The 13,374-nt window shown below is 53.7% G+C and overlaps 1 protein-coding gene across 9 annotated transcripts in view; it reads right to left on the reverse strand.

Annotated features, from left to right (window-relative positions):
* The window catches only part of MAPK8IP1 (mitogen-activated protein kinase 8 interacting protein 1), a 51,490-nt gene that overhangs the window by 15,240 nt on the left and 22,876 nt on the right, over positions 1–13,374 (reverse strand). For 4 of the 9 annotated variants that reach the window (XM_045014904.1, XM_045014910.1, XM_045014912.1 and 1 more), the window contains exons 3-4: positions 10,201–10,347; positions 7,911–8,144 (exon numbers count right to left, since the gene is read on the reverse strand). In XM_045014904.1, the coding sequence (XP_044870839.1) occupies positions 7,911–8,144; positions 10,201–10,347 (381 nt within the window). Of the gene's footprint in view, positions 1–7,910; positions 8,145–9,308; positions 9,747–10,200; positions 10,348–13,374 lie in introns of those variants that run through there. The other 5 variants (XM_045014906.1, XM_045014907.1, XM_045014905.1 and 2 more) reach the window with 3 other exon arrangements.

Consider the following 13,374-nt stretch of genomic DNA (forward strand, 5'->3'; position numbering starts at 1 on the left):
CTTGGAGTGCCTCAGATCTCAGGGTATCTGCATCTGAGCTCAGCAGGTCCTCCCCCAGAATGATAGGAAATGGAGTCAGAAGCACCCCTGTCACTGAGGACCATTGGGCGGCACCAGAGGGAGATCGGAGGTGCCCTTCACTCCGTCATACACCAGAGCTTATGTCAGCTCACTGGGGCCCAGCACACACCCAGATGTGCCCAGTACTTAGCCACAGAGAGATGGAGGGGACTGCAGGCCATGGATGGGAAGAAGTATGAGCGCCTGGGCCGGATGGTAGTTAGTGTCATGGAGTGGCTGGGATCGCCCTAAAAGCCAAGGTGCTCTGGGAGTCTATCCCACAGCCCAGAACAGAGCAGTATAAACGAGAACACCCCCATGTGCTCTAGTGAGCTGGAGCATCTATCTGGGAGGATTCCCAGGCAGAGGGAAAGTAGCAGCTTGGAAAGTGGCAGGACAGCTGCTCAAACAGCAGCAGCAGGCTGGCTCCTGGGACCATAAAGTGGTGAGTGCAACTGAGTTTGTGGGGGATGCCTGGGACTGAAGCCAGAGGATGGTCTTCGCCCCTGCCTTTGGAAGAATATATGAGGCTTTGCCCCCTCCCTGCCCTAATGGTGGGGATGCTAAAGGAGGGCTCTGAGCAGATCCTGGCTGCAGTCTCTACACTGGTTGAGGTGGGAGAGAACACTGATGTGTTTCCTGTTTAAAACCTAACCCCCTTTTTCTACCCAAATGGAAGAGGGAGCTTGGCTGTGAAGGGAAGGGTCTGGAAGCAGCAGAACCGGGCATCAGTTGAGAGCCATCAGCCCCAAATGGGAGGCAAAGGAAGCTATTGCCAGATGCTATAAGGAAAGGGATTAAATGTAGTTCCCAACCCCCTGCCCCTACCCTGCTCATCTTGCTGCTGTCACCACCTGACATACCTTCCGAGAAGCTAGTCAGTGCCCTTTCCTCCTATTTCCTCATCCAAGTGTCCAACAGGCCCAAAGGATGGTCCAGTTGTTAGGGCACTAGCCTAGGACTTGGGAGACCTGGGTTCAATGCCAGACTCCTCCTCCACAGGCTTCCTGTGTAGCACTGGGTAAGTCATCTCTCTCTAGTACCTGTACAGAGGGGAGAAGAGTGCTTTCCCGCCACACTAAGGAGTGTGGGGTGCTCAGAGTCTATGGTAATGGGGATCTAAGATAGACAAACTCTTTTTAAACATGCCTACAGCACCTCAGGCTAGACAGATCAGCTAGGGAGTGGGTGGAGTCCCAGGGAGAGGCAGCACTGCAAAGGAGAGCCATGGGCAAGTCAACAGAGATCACAAGCATCTCTGAGAGACCCTTTTGTGTGGAGATCATTGGGGGCGTAGGGAAAAGCAGAGGCTGAATTTGCCCAGCCTCACCATCAGCTGCAGCAGCAGCAGGATACACTGCAGGCCCAGAGGTAGAGACAATGCACCATGGGGCCCAGTTTCAGCTCCTGCCCTGTTTGCAACATGAGTCACAGTCGGAGCCTTCCCACATCAAGAGATCAGCTCTGCTCGGAAAAAAGAAGAGAAGACAGGAGGTGAGTGTGCAGGGTAAAGCAGGGGGAGGGGAGAGTACCAGGCTACAGGAGGAGTGCTGCTGGCCACACCCATCAAACCTATGACAAGGAGGGAATGAAGAGAGATGACAGCCTGGAGCCACTGGAAGGATGGACGGAGGCTGAGGAGGTTGTGAACAGTGCTATTTGCCTGCAGGCAGGGCCGGCTCCAGACCCCAGCACGCCAAGCGTGTGCTTGGGGCGGCATTTTACCCACAGGGCGGCAGGCGGCTCGGGTGGACCTCCCGCAGGCATGCCAGTGGATGCTCCACCGGAGCCACGGGACCAGCGGAACCTCCACAGGCATGTCTGCAAGAGGTCCCCCGGAGCCGCGGGACCGGCGACCACCAGAGCGCGCCCCGCGGCGCGCCACCCTGCTTGGGGCAGCGGGATTCCTAGAGCCGCCCCTGCCTGCAGGCCTTCTGCCACGGCTGCTACTCTGAAACCTGCCTCTCCAGTGTAACTCTCTCACTGGGACCTGCAGCACTCTTCACTGACAGTGAAGCCACATGCTTTTACAATAGCAAACCCTTATGTGTAATGGCACCAAGGGCAGTTCGGCTCCCAAAAGTGACTCTAAACAAATGACATCATTGGATTCCATGACAGCGACTCCAGATCACATGGGCCCAGACTGCAAAGAACAGCTTTCTTCCTAACTGCCTATGCCACACACTCCCCTTGGGATCTGGGAGCCAAGTAGGATGACCAGATGTCCCGATTTTATAGGGACAGTCTCGATATTTGGGTTTTTTTCTTATATAGGCTCCTATTACCCTCCCACCCCATGTCCCTATTTTTCACACTTGCTGTCTAGTCACCCTAGAGCCAAGTGCAGGGCCGGCTCCAGGCACCAGCATTCCAAGCAGGTGCTTGGGGTGGCAGTCCGTGTGTTTTTGCCCCCAAGCAGAGCGCCAAATTGCCGTCGCAGACGGCGGGGGCAGTCCGTGTGCCGTTAGGACGGCACACGCATTGCGGTGGCAATTCGGCAGCAGCTTCTATGTTCCGCTGTCCGCGGCAGCGCAGCTTTTGTCTTCCGGCTGAAGACAGAAGCTGCTGCCGAATTGCCGCTGAAGAAATGCGCATGCCGCCCTAACAGCACGCAGACTGCCCCCGCCGTCTGCGGCGGCAATTCGGCATGCGCTTGGGGCGACAAAAACTGTAGAGCCAGCCCTGGCCAAATGGGACTCTCTCCATGTCACACACAGCAACTCATAATACAGGTTCTGCCACCTGAACAGAACAAAAATGCTGCTGATGCGGAGAGGATCGACCCTCCCACCCTCTCAGAGCCAGGTAGGTTCTGCAGGGCTAAGGAGGACAGAGCAGTAAGAATGTGTTTTAGTCACTGAAGTGAGCAATTCTGACTCTAATACACATACATGCGCAGGGGAGCAGGGCTGTGGGGAAAGAAAGGGCCATTGGTACAGAGGGTACGTCTATACTGCAATCGCACAGTGAGTCTGTAGACATACTCTAGATAGCTTAGGTCCTAGACCAGTGAAGCTGTGGCACCATGGCTTGTACAGCCTATGCTGAAGCCCATCTGGACAATTATTCAGGTAGCTAGCCCATGCTGAAACCTGCACTACCATGGCTTCACTGCTCCAGTATTCGAGTTAGTAAGAAAAAGGCTAGCTTGGGTGTGTCCACATGAGCTGCAATCACACTCTGTGATTGAAATGTAGAATGACCCCTAGTCCCTTTCCAGACTAGAACTACTCTGAACTTGTGTTTGCATTTCTGACCCAATCAACCTATGTACATTAAATATCTCCTGTCTGTGTGTTCCATTCTATGCATCCGAAGAAGTGAGCTGTAGCCCACGAAAGCTTATGCCCAAATAAAGTTGTTAGTCTCTAAGATGCCACAAGTACTCCTGTTCTTTTTGCGGATACAGACTAACACGGCTGCTACTCTGAAACCAATCAACCTACCGAGTCTCTGAGTGACACATGCAACCCCCAGCCTCATCCAACTCCAGAGGAAGACCTGAAGCATTGACTAGAGTCACTAATCTGATACTATAGTATTTTCAGGGCAAATGCTGGCTGCTGCTTCCTTACAAAGAGGTTATAATGGCAAATCCAAAGAGGAAGAAGTGAAAGTGAAGAAGAAATCTCTCCTTCCCACGGTGACTCTCGCTGCACTCCATCAGGAGGACTCTTCCACTTGCTCTACTCTACGTAACAGCAGAAGCTGTGAGGAAGTATTATCCTGGTGTTAGAGGCAGACACTCCACATCAGTGAGGCTTCCCTTCCATTCAGCTGGTGCTCTCTTCCATCACCCAGCCTTCCCCTCTGGCACCAACATTGCACTCCCTCTTCACTAGGATGCTCTCTCTACATTTATTTTCCTTTTGCCATAACAAGAAGCCAGCAATGCCTGCTTCTGCACAGCAGTGCCCCACCATGTCAGTGCCTATTCAGGCTGCCCTGCGCCAGCAACACTAACGAGGACGTGTCAGAGTGGCAGCCGTGTTAGTCTGTATCAGCAAAAAGAACAGGAGTACTTGTGGCACCTTAGAGACTAACAAATTTATTTGGGCATAAGTTTTTGTGGGCTAAAACCCACTTCATTGGATGCATGCAGTGGAAAATATAGTAGGAAGATATATACACACACACACACACACACACAGAGAACATGAAAAAATGGGTGTTGCCAGGATGTGACGCTCAGATTCCTACTCTCTCAAGCCCATTCTGTGGACTCAGGGTCTGAAAGGATTACAGCAGGCCCCAGCTGTCACTGCCAGGCACTTCGGGCTCTGCACTTGTCTGTCCATCTGGCAGCTCCATGTGCACAGGACCACGAGCAGTTGATTTAAAAGACAGCAAGAGCTGCTTGGAAAGGAGCCTGCATGAAAACCTGACTGGCCTGGAGACCCCCCTCTCCCCTAGTTCTGCTTCAAGGGGGGTGGGGGAGGCATTCTGGCCAGCCAGGTCTAAGACCAGCATTGCTCCTGGACAAGACCAAAATGAGAAGAGGTTTCCAGCCCCCAGAGATCCAGCCCCAGGTGGCTCCAGTTACAGTCTTCCCTCAGTGAAAAGCCCAGGAGGCAGACCCCAACCCCCAGCCAGGTGTGAAGGCCCTTCCTGGACAAAGCCCCTCCCCCCAGTACAGTCTCCACAGCCTGTGAGGGCAGCCAGGCACAGCTGTCTATATACACAGCAATGAAGAGGGGGAACAGGAACATAACTGGGGCAAGTTTCAACCCATATTCTGGGGGAGGACGACTCAGCTCTCATTTGCAGTACAATGAAGAGAAATAGCATCACAAACGATTCAACAGCCAGTGAGGTCAGCCAGCTTGATAGGGCCTTTCAGCCACATGGACGCTCCCCACCCTAGCCAACCCCTGCCACACTGCACACACCCATCCTAACCCCCAGTCCTATCCATCCTCCTCCCACTCTCCCTTCCATCCCCATGCACCATCTTCTCCCACTGCACATTCCCACCAACCCACTCAGCTTCTGCACCAAACCCATCTTTCCCCATACACTCCCATCCCTCTGGCTCTGACCCCCCTCCACACCTGTCCATTCTCCCCAACGCACAGAAAATCAGACAGACACCCCCCTCGGACACCCCCACTATGTCTCTCCCCAAAGCCATTGCCCTGGAGTTTCACCAGGGACTGGCTTCCTGGATCAAACTTCCTGATTCAGACGACAGAACAGAACCCCCAACCCTAAGCTAACAGGGCAGCAGGGCATTCCCCTCCAGAGACCTAGCCTTCTCCTCTGAGCTGTAAAGACCAGACTTCATCTCCTCGCTCCCTCTCTGGTGTCCTCTGCTTGCTCCATCTCTACCTTGGCTCCCCTTCCTCTCTGCCAAGGGTTTGCTACTTGCTCTCACTCCAGAATGACAAGCAGCTGCTGTAATTCTGTGGCTGCCAAACCACCTCTTCCTACTTCCTCCAAGCCTCCTTCCCTCCTGCATAGCCCCCCACCCCAATTTCCAGCACTTCTGCCCACACTGGCATCACCTTCCCCGCAAAGGTCTCGCACCTTCCTGAGTCCCATGCCATCTCATGTCAGCCTGCTTCTCCTCTGCCATCACTGATAGCTCCTAACTGTCCCACCCTATGGCTGGGGGGCTCTATCCTTGGCCCCCTTCTTCTCTCCCATGTTCCCCTCTCCTCAGTGCCTCAATTGGCAATTTAAGATCAGCTGCCAGTTTTATGTGGATGCAATCCGATGCCATATCCACCAACTCCTCCCATCTGTCATACACAGAAACACCTGCCTCTCATTTCATTCTCCTCAGCTGAACGTCACCAGGATGAAAATCCTCTTACTTGGCAAGAGAAGCCACCTCTCAATAACAGAGAATGATAAATATAACCTTCCGTATGTATCGCACCGTGCACTACTTTGCAAACTCTGCAGGAGACAGACGAGCAAAGGGATTCCTGCTAGTGCACACAAGCACTGCACACAACACTGAAATGCAGCCCCCTCACAGTTAGTTGCTTAGGAGAGGAAGTGAAGAAGCATCTCTTGTCTAGCTGAAACTGCAGGGGGAATTTTGGGAGACAGAATGGAATCACCTGAAGCACCACTAGTCAGGACCTTGGGCTCCTATCTCACTCAGAGGAGAGCACCAGCACTGTACCCTCTAGCACTGACTGTGCTGGGACATGGGGGTCAGCAAGCATCCCCTACTGAGTCACCCACACTACCTGCACCAGCCCCTGTAGGTTCAGACTTAGGAGCTCTCCCATTAGGGTGCCCAGATGTCCCAATTTTATAGGGACAGTCCCGATTTGTGTGTTTTTTTTCTTATATAGGCTCCTATTACCCACCCACCCCACATCCCAATTTTTCACATTTGCTGTCTGGTCACCCTATCTCCCATCCACATCCTGACCAGGCTGAGCCCTGCCTTTCCCTCTGAGAGCAGGCAGGGAGATAGCCCAGCTATAGCCTCCAGCTGAACCATCCATCCCCTTGCTGTAACCCAAAGCTTTCCAGTACCCATCACACTGCTTTGTCCTGCATGTCCTCCTGGATGACTTCCCTCCTCCCACCCGCCCCCACACACAAACCTCTGGCCCAGCACACTCTGCTCAATGGCTCATTCATAAATTTGTCACTTCATGCCTCATTTACTGAAGCTCTCCCCTATGGCCTCCCAAAGCTGCTTCACCTCAAATCCAGCCTCCCCAGACTCTTCTAGCCCCCAAAACCCACAATCCCTTCACCACCACCAGACTGACTTGCCATGGCTACGCCCCCATCTACCTCCTCTCACACTCCTCATCGCCGCCCAGAGGTTGACTCTTTGCTCCTGCCCCTCCACTCCCTACCTGACCAGTGCCCCACCAGGCCTCTGTCACCGTCCTATGGTGACTCACCCAGAACCATCACTGCCTCCCACACTCCAGACAATGATTTCTAGGGGTCAGTAGGACAAAGTGACCCTGGACAACCCCACAATACCCAGAACAGAAGGCCGTGGCTGACAGGGCCGGCTCCAGACCCCAGCGTGCCAAGCACACGCTTGGGGCGGCATGCCGCTGGGGACGCTCTGCTGGTCGCCGGGAGGGCGGCAGGCGGCTCGGGTGGACCTCCCGCAGGCGTGCCTGCGGAGGGTCTGCTGGTCCCGCGGCTCCGGTGGACCTGCCGCAGGCATGCCTGTGGATGCTCCACCGGAGCCGCGGGACCAGACACCGCCAGAGCGCCCCCCCGCAGCGTGCCGCCGTGCTTGGGGCGGCCAAATTGCTAGAGCCGCCCCTGGTGGCTGAGCATCTCTGCCAGGCCAGCATCCTGGTGCTGCCTTCTTGGAATGCTGGCTGGGAATCTCCGCAAGGGGACACCGTATCCCTCCAAGCCTCACTCAATTATCAAGTTGTTAACGAATGATCTCAGAGGAGAGGGATGTGTGACTCCCCAGCCATTCAACACCTCCAGCCCAAAAGCAAGAGAGACGATTTCAACTCCCCACCCCCACTTTCTGCCTCCACGTCACTCTCATGGTTTCAGCCTCTTCCATTCACCAGCCGAGCTGTGTCATCCCAAACAAAAGCCTCTGGAAAAGGGATTAACCCCCTCCTGACCCCACACCAGGGGCTGAGTTACATAGACTGGAGCTTGGCCCAATACCACCCAGTAGCTCTCACCTCCCCAGTTGCTATTGCCACTGCTGAGCTTGCTTGAGGCCCCAAGGAGATGACTGGCATCTGGGACCATCAGGAGGTTGGGAATCCTCCCTGCACTCCCTAGGAGCCCAGGGGACAGGCAAAGAGGATGGGTGCATTTAAAAGCCCCCTCTATCACCCTAGGTTCTAGGCCCCTCGTCCCCTGGACATGCTTCAATCCAGACTTACCTGGGTCCGAGGCACCTGTGGGAAGAGGTTGAGAGTTGTGGGCCGCTTGGGTCTGTAGGTGTCCATGGTTACCGGCGGGGGCTCCTTCTTGAGCGGCTCTGGGGCGGTTTCCTCTTCCGCAGAGGTCTCCCCGGCAGCATCGATCAGGTCCAGCTGAAGCATCTCTGCCTGGAGCCGGCTCGCCTCCCCGCCACCCACCCCCAGGCCGCTATTGGTCTGCAGGCTCACATGGCTCTGGGAGGATTAAGAGACAGAATCATGAGACTGGGAGGGAAGGTCGGGCAGTCGCATCGCATCACATCAGCCCCGGAGGGAAGAAGGAGGGAGGGAGCCAGAGCTGGGACGCAGCAGCAGCAAGTCTGTGCTGAGCTGCCTTTTATTTTTAAGGGGACAGGAAAAAAATATTCAAGTCTCCCAGTGCAGCTAAAAGCAAAGGTATCCATCTTCCCCCACTGCAGGCACATAGGCACTCACGCAGCTTCTTTATTCACCCAACTGCTTCAGCTCCCTGCCCAGACACTGCAGCTACAATTGCAGCAACATGGCTATTCTCTGGTTCATAACAAGTGGCAGGGAGGGACGGACACAGGGGCACTAAGATTGCACTGGCTGATACCATGAGAAACACAGGTTATACCAGAAACACACAGTTTGAAAATCAGTCCCTCAGTCACTCCACAGAGAATCACAGGCAGCAGAAAGATCCTGTTAATCCAGCAGCTCCTCCTCCCAGGGCCAAGGCAGGACTGGTTCCTAAAATCAATTCTCCAAGACTCTGTCTCAGTCTAGCTTTAAAAGTCCCAGGTGATCACACTGCCAACCCTTCCCCTGAGAGACTGTTCCACAGACTCATGCATTTCACTGCCAGGGAGTATCTCCTGAGAGTTTCCCCTTCTCCATTTCATCCCATTCTGCCAGCTATACCTTTACTTATCCAGTTAAAGAGCCCAAATCTGCACAGGAGGCAGCAGAGCTTGTTTCCAGCTTTTGGACTGTAAGTGGTTGAATTTTTCCATTGTCTCTTTGGATTTTAAATATTAGTACAGGTAGGTTGGCCCAGGGTAGATACCTACATCTATTGTGCATACATTGATATAGAAATAGTTCCTCTCTGTCAGAAGGGCAGCCCTGCCCTGAGCACCCTCATGCTGTGGGCCACAGCACAATAAGTGCACCTGCCTCAGTTTCTCTCCTTCTGAGTCCCCAGAAATACTGCCCAGTCTTCCCAAGTATAAACATTGCCCCTGTGAGGTTCATTTATTATGGAAGTCCCATGTACAGAAACCATAACAGAAGTCCCACAGCCACAGTGCAGATCTTCCCCAGCATATTCCCACATGCAGCCCTCACATTCCTCCCCACACCATGGGTCTCCAGCACAGCCCCAGCAATCCTCACCACAGCCTGGCTCTCCAGGGCAGTCCTCTCCTGCCATTGTACCAGGACAGCCACTCCAGCCTTTCCAACTGGAGTGCAACCCCCCCCCACTTCCCAGCATGAACCCCCACAGCCTCTCTGCTAGGAGCAGCCCTCATTCCCTCGGCCTTCTCATGGTTCCTCTGGGTCCAGCTCTCTGGCCCAAGACATGTCAACAGGTAAGTTCCTCTGCTGCTCCCCTCCCATCAGCCGTCTGGCTCTAGCTTGGGTACACCAGCCAGCAAACCCTTCTTGCTGCTCTCCTGACTACAACCTTCTCCCAGGAAACACCTGGTTCTTTCCAGGATTCCTCCAGTCCCCTAGTAGCTCTCCCCTGCCCTTCTTGACTAAGCCAGTCTGCTCTGACTTACCAGGACTCCACCCCCCCGGTCTCTCTTTTGCTAGATCTTCCTTCATCACTGGCTATCCCGCAGTCCAATATAGCCCCCAGGGGCTGCCCCACCCTCTTAATTGGCCAGTGGGAGCACCTGTGCTGGCACAGGGGCACTGAACATACTTCATTTACTGGGACCACTCACCCTGTAAAAGCAGCAAAGAATGCTGTGGTACCTTATAGACTAACAGATGTTTTGCAGCATGAGCTTTCGTGGGTGAATGCCCACTTCATCGGATGCAAGAGTGGAAATTTCCAGGGGCAGGTAAATATAAGCAAGCAAGAAGCAAGCTAGAGATAACGAGGTTAGATCAATCAGGGAGGATGAGGCCCTGTTCTAGCAGTTGAGGTGTGAAAACCAAGGGAGGAGAAACTGGTTCTGTAGTTGGCAAGCCATACAAGTTGGCTGCACTTTGAACTTAAGATAAATGGTTTAATTCCTGTGGTGTGTGTTGCAATAATCAAGCCTTGAGGTCATACCTGGGTGGGTCCCTGTGGCCAGCAGGATGGGCTGAAATCTCCTGAACAGGCAGAAGTAGGAGAGAGCATTTTACACAAAGAATGCCAGCCGTGAATCCAGCAGGACTCCATGGCTGTAGGCAGACCTGACATCCTCAGAGCAGCCACCTGGGATACAAAAAGGCACGATGGTGGCAGTGGATTTTTTGACGTGCTTCCGTCTCCCCATGAACATCAACTCCATCTTGCTTCATATGTCAATCCCTCTCGCCTTTCATGTCTCTGCCAGGATCCAAATACAGCCGCCCATAAAATTCTGGCAGCAGTAGCTGCTGCCATCACACACACCTAAGATGAGCCTTTGGCCCCAATGTCTGTGCTGTTGGTACTGGTAGCTGTTACCAGAGAAACTCAGCCTCCTATAATCAGGTCCTGGCAGGGAGTATGTGAGTACCCACAGAGAGCACATCACTCTGGCCTCCCATTGAAAACCAGCCTACATGCAAAGTTTCAGTCCTAATCTACAAGGCTTGGTATAGCATTGGCACAAACTATACCAGGAGCCACTGGGAGGACTCTGTTCACACAGCCATTCAAGATTCCTCCCCATAACATTGCAAACAGAAGAGCATCACTGATCCTTGAACTGTACTCTAGGCTTGGCCTTTCCACTACCTCACTTCCATGTACAGAGGGATTCACCTCCAAATTAGTGAGAAGCAGCATGGATCATGAGACCACTGAGTCCAAACGAGCATATGAGGGTGTGAGCAAGCACATATGAGAGAGCCAACATTCATCAGTACTAAGGCCCCAATCCTGCAACTGGATACACACAGGCAGATGCACCTGTGTGGTGGCCTGCTGAAGTCCGTGGGATTCTGCGCAGCCATGGTGATCACTACTGGCTTGGGGCCTAAGGCAGCAGGGGAGACAGATAGGTGATGCTGCTGTTTGCAGCCTCAGAAAGAGGGGTTCTTGAAAGTGAAGTGAAGATTTAGTGTAAATTAGTGGGGTGCTGTACAAAGACAGGTCCCACAGCTAACTGGTCTGTAAAACAGTAAAGGCCCCTGCCCTGCAACCTTGTGAGGAGGTGTCCACATCCCCCAGTCCTGGGCTGCTGCCTGCTTCTTCGATGCCATAAGGATGGTAGCTGTGACCAGTGGCCCTGCAAGTTGGAAGGGGATGGGGTATAGTGGAAAAAACAGGGACAAAGCCTGCAGCTGTGCCAATTTTTCCAGCTTATTTTTATATAAAATGGGATTTATGCAGGAAATGCTGAGCAGTTCCAAATTGGCAGAGCTGTAATTCCTTCTAATATGTTAAGCCAGGCTTTACCCCGATCCCTCCCCCTATGTAATTCCCAGCAGCCTGAGAAAGGCAACTGCATGCCCTACTCACCACCCCAGCATCAGCTGTACTGGCACAGTGGCCCTATGAATGATACTGGCAGCACTAACCAGCCCCATCCTGGGCCTGCTGAGATACTCCAGGGTCCCCTTAGACCAGACGTGGGCAAACTATGACCCGTGGGCCGGATCCATCCTGCCCGGCCCCTGAGCACCCGTCCGGGGAGCCTAGTCCCCGGCCCCTCCCCCGCTGTCCCCTCTCCTCCGCAGCCATGCCCCTGCACGGGCCGCACTCTGGCCCACCACTCCCACTGGGCAGCGCGGGGAGCAGGGAGTCCTGGGGGGCAGTCAGGGAGGAGGGGGTGGTTGGATGGGGCAGAAGTTCTGGGGGGGGGCGGTCAGGGGATGGGGAACAGGGAGGGCTGGGAGTGGGAGTCCTGGGGGGCCTGTCAGGGGGCAGGGATGTGGATAGGGGTCAGGGCAGTCAGGGGACAAGGAGGTTGGATGGGGGCGGGGGTCTCGGGAGGGGGCAGTCAGGGGACAAGGAGCAGGGGGGGTTGGATGGTTTGGGAGTTCTGAGGGGGGCAGTCAGGGGGCGGGAAGTGGGAGGGGGTGGGGGCCAAGCTGTTCGGGGAGGCACATCCTTCCCTACTCAGCCCTCCATACAGTTGCATAACCCAGATGTGGCCATCGGGCCAAAAAGTTTGCTCACCCCTGCCTTAGACCTGTTGCTCCTGGCCTCCGCTGCCACCTTCAGGGCATTTCCAAGAACTACGTTATCATAAGGAGAAGAATGGTGGGGGACAGCGGGAGTAGAGCTTTGCTTCTCAAAGGCATTATGATAGAAACAAAAGGGCAACATTTTCAACTACAGCTGAAGTCAAGCTGAAGTCAAGGGGAGCTGTAGCTGCTCAGGACTTCTGAAAATCCCAGCCAATGGGAGCTGCGGAATTGGCGCTCTGGGTGCGGGTAGCGCGCAGAGACCCACTGCCCCCCCTTAGACCCAGAGATGCCTGTCTCTGAGGCAGGGGGACCTAGTATTCCGCAATGAGTGAGACAGTTTTAGGGCAACCTATTTATTTAACAAACAAGTCAAAACCCATATGCAGTAAACAGGATTACTGTTACTGTACTCTAGCCTGGCTATATTTCCTGCCTCAGCCTCTGCAACTGGTTCCCCATCTCTGTGCATGAGTCAACAGGCCGTGTGGCTCTGGATAGTATTCGGCAGGAGGGATGGCAACTATAATACTCCTTGCTGAAGCTTAACCCTTTGTAGCAGCAGGGCCACCAGAGGATTCAGGGGGCCTGGGGCAAAGCAATTTCAGGGGCCCCTTCCATAAAAAAAAGTTGCAATACTATAGAATACTATATTCTCATGGGGGCCCCTGCGGGGCCCGAGGCCTGGGGCAAATTGCCCCACTTGCCTCCCCCTCCCCCGGCCAGGTGTAGCAGGCCTGCCCTTTACAATTTTGTCCTAAATTTCCTGCTTGAAAAAATTCTAACAATTAGAGGGATTATCAACTTTTTACATATAGTTATGCTATCAACAGGTCTCAGACAGTCTTTTTGACAATTTCAAGAGTCTTCCAGATGTATCATAAAGCAAAATGTCCTTCTATTTCTTCAATGGCTTGTTTAGTCTTTTTCATGCAGTCCAGAACAGGATCGATCCATGTCGGTTATCGTACAGCCAGTGTATCTGCTCTCCCTCTGCTGTCTGCTTGTTTGCTCTCTCAGCCACATGCTCAGGTACCTTAGAAGACATCTGAGCAAAATGCTTTCACTTTCTGTTGATCATGAAATATGAATGAGATGACATTCCTTTAATCACTGCAGCCTCTGC

The sequence above is a fragment of the Mauremys mutica genome, chromosome 4 (assembly GCF_020497125.1).
Source record: "Mauremys mutica isolate MM-2020 ecotype Southern chromosome 4, ASM2049712v1, whole genome shotgun sequence".
NCBI lineage: Eukaryota > Metazoa > Chordata > Testudines > Geoemydidae > Mauremys > Mauremys mutica.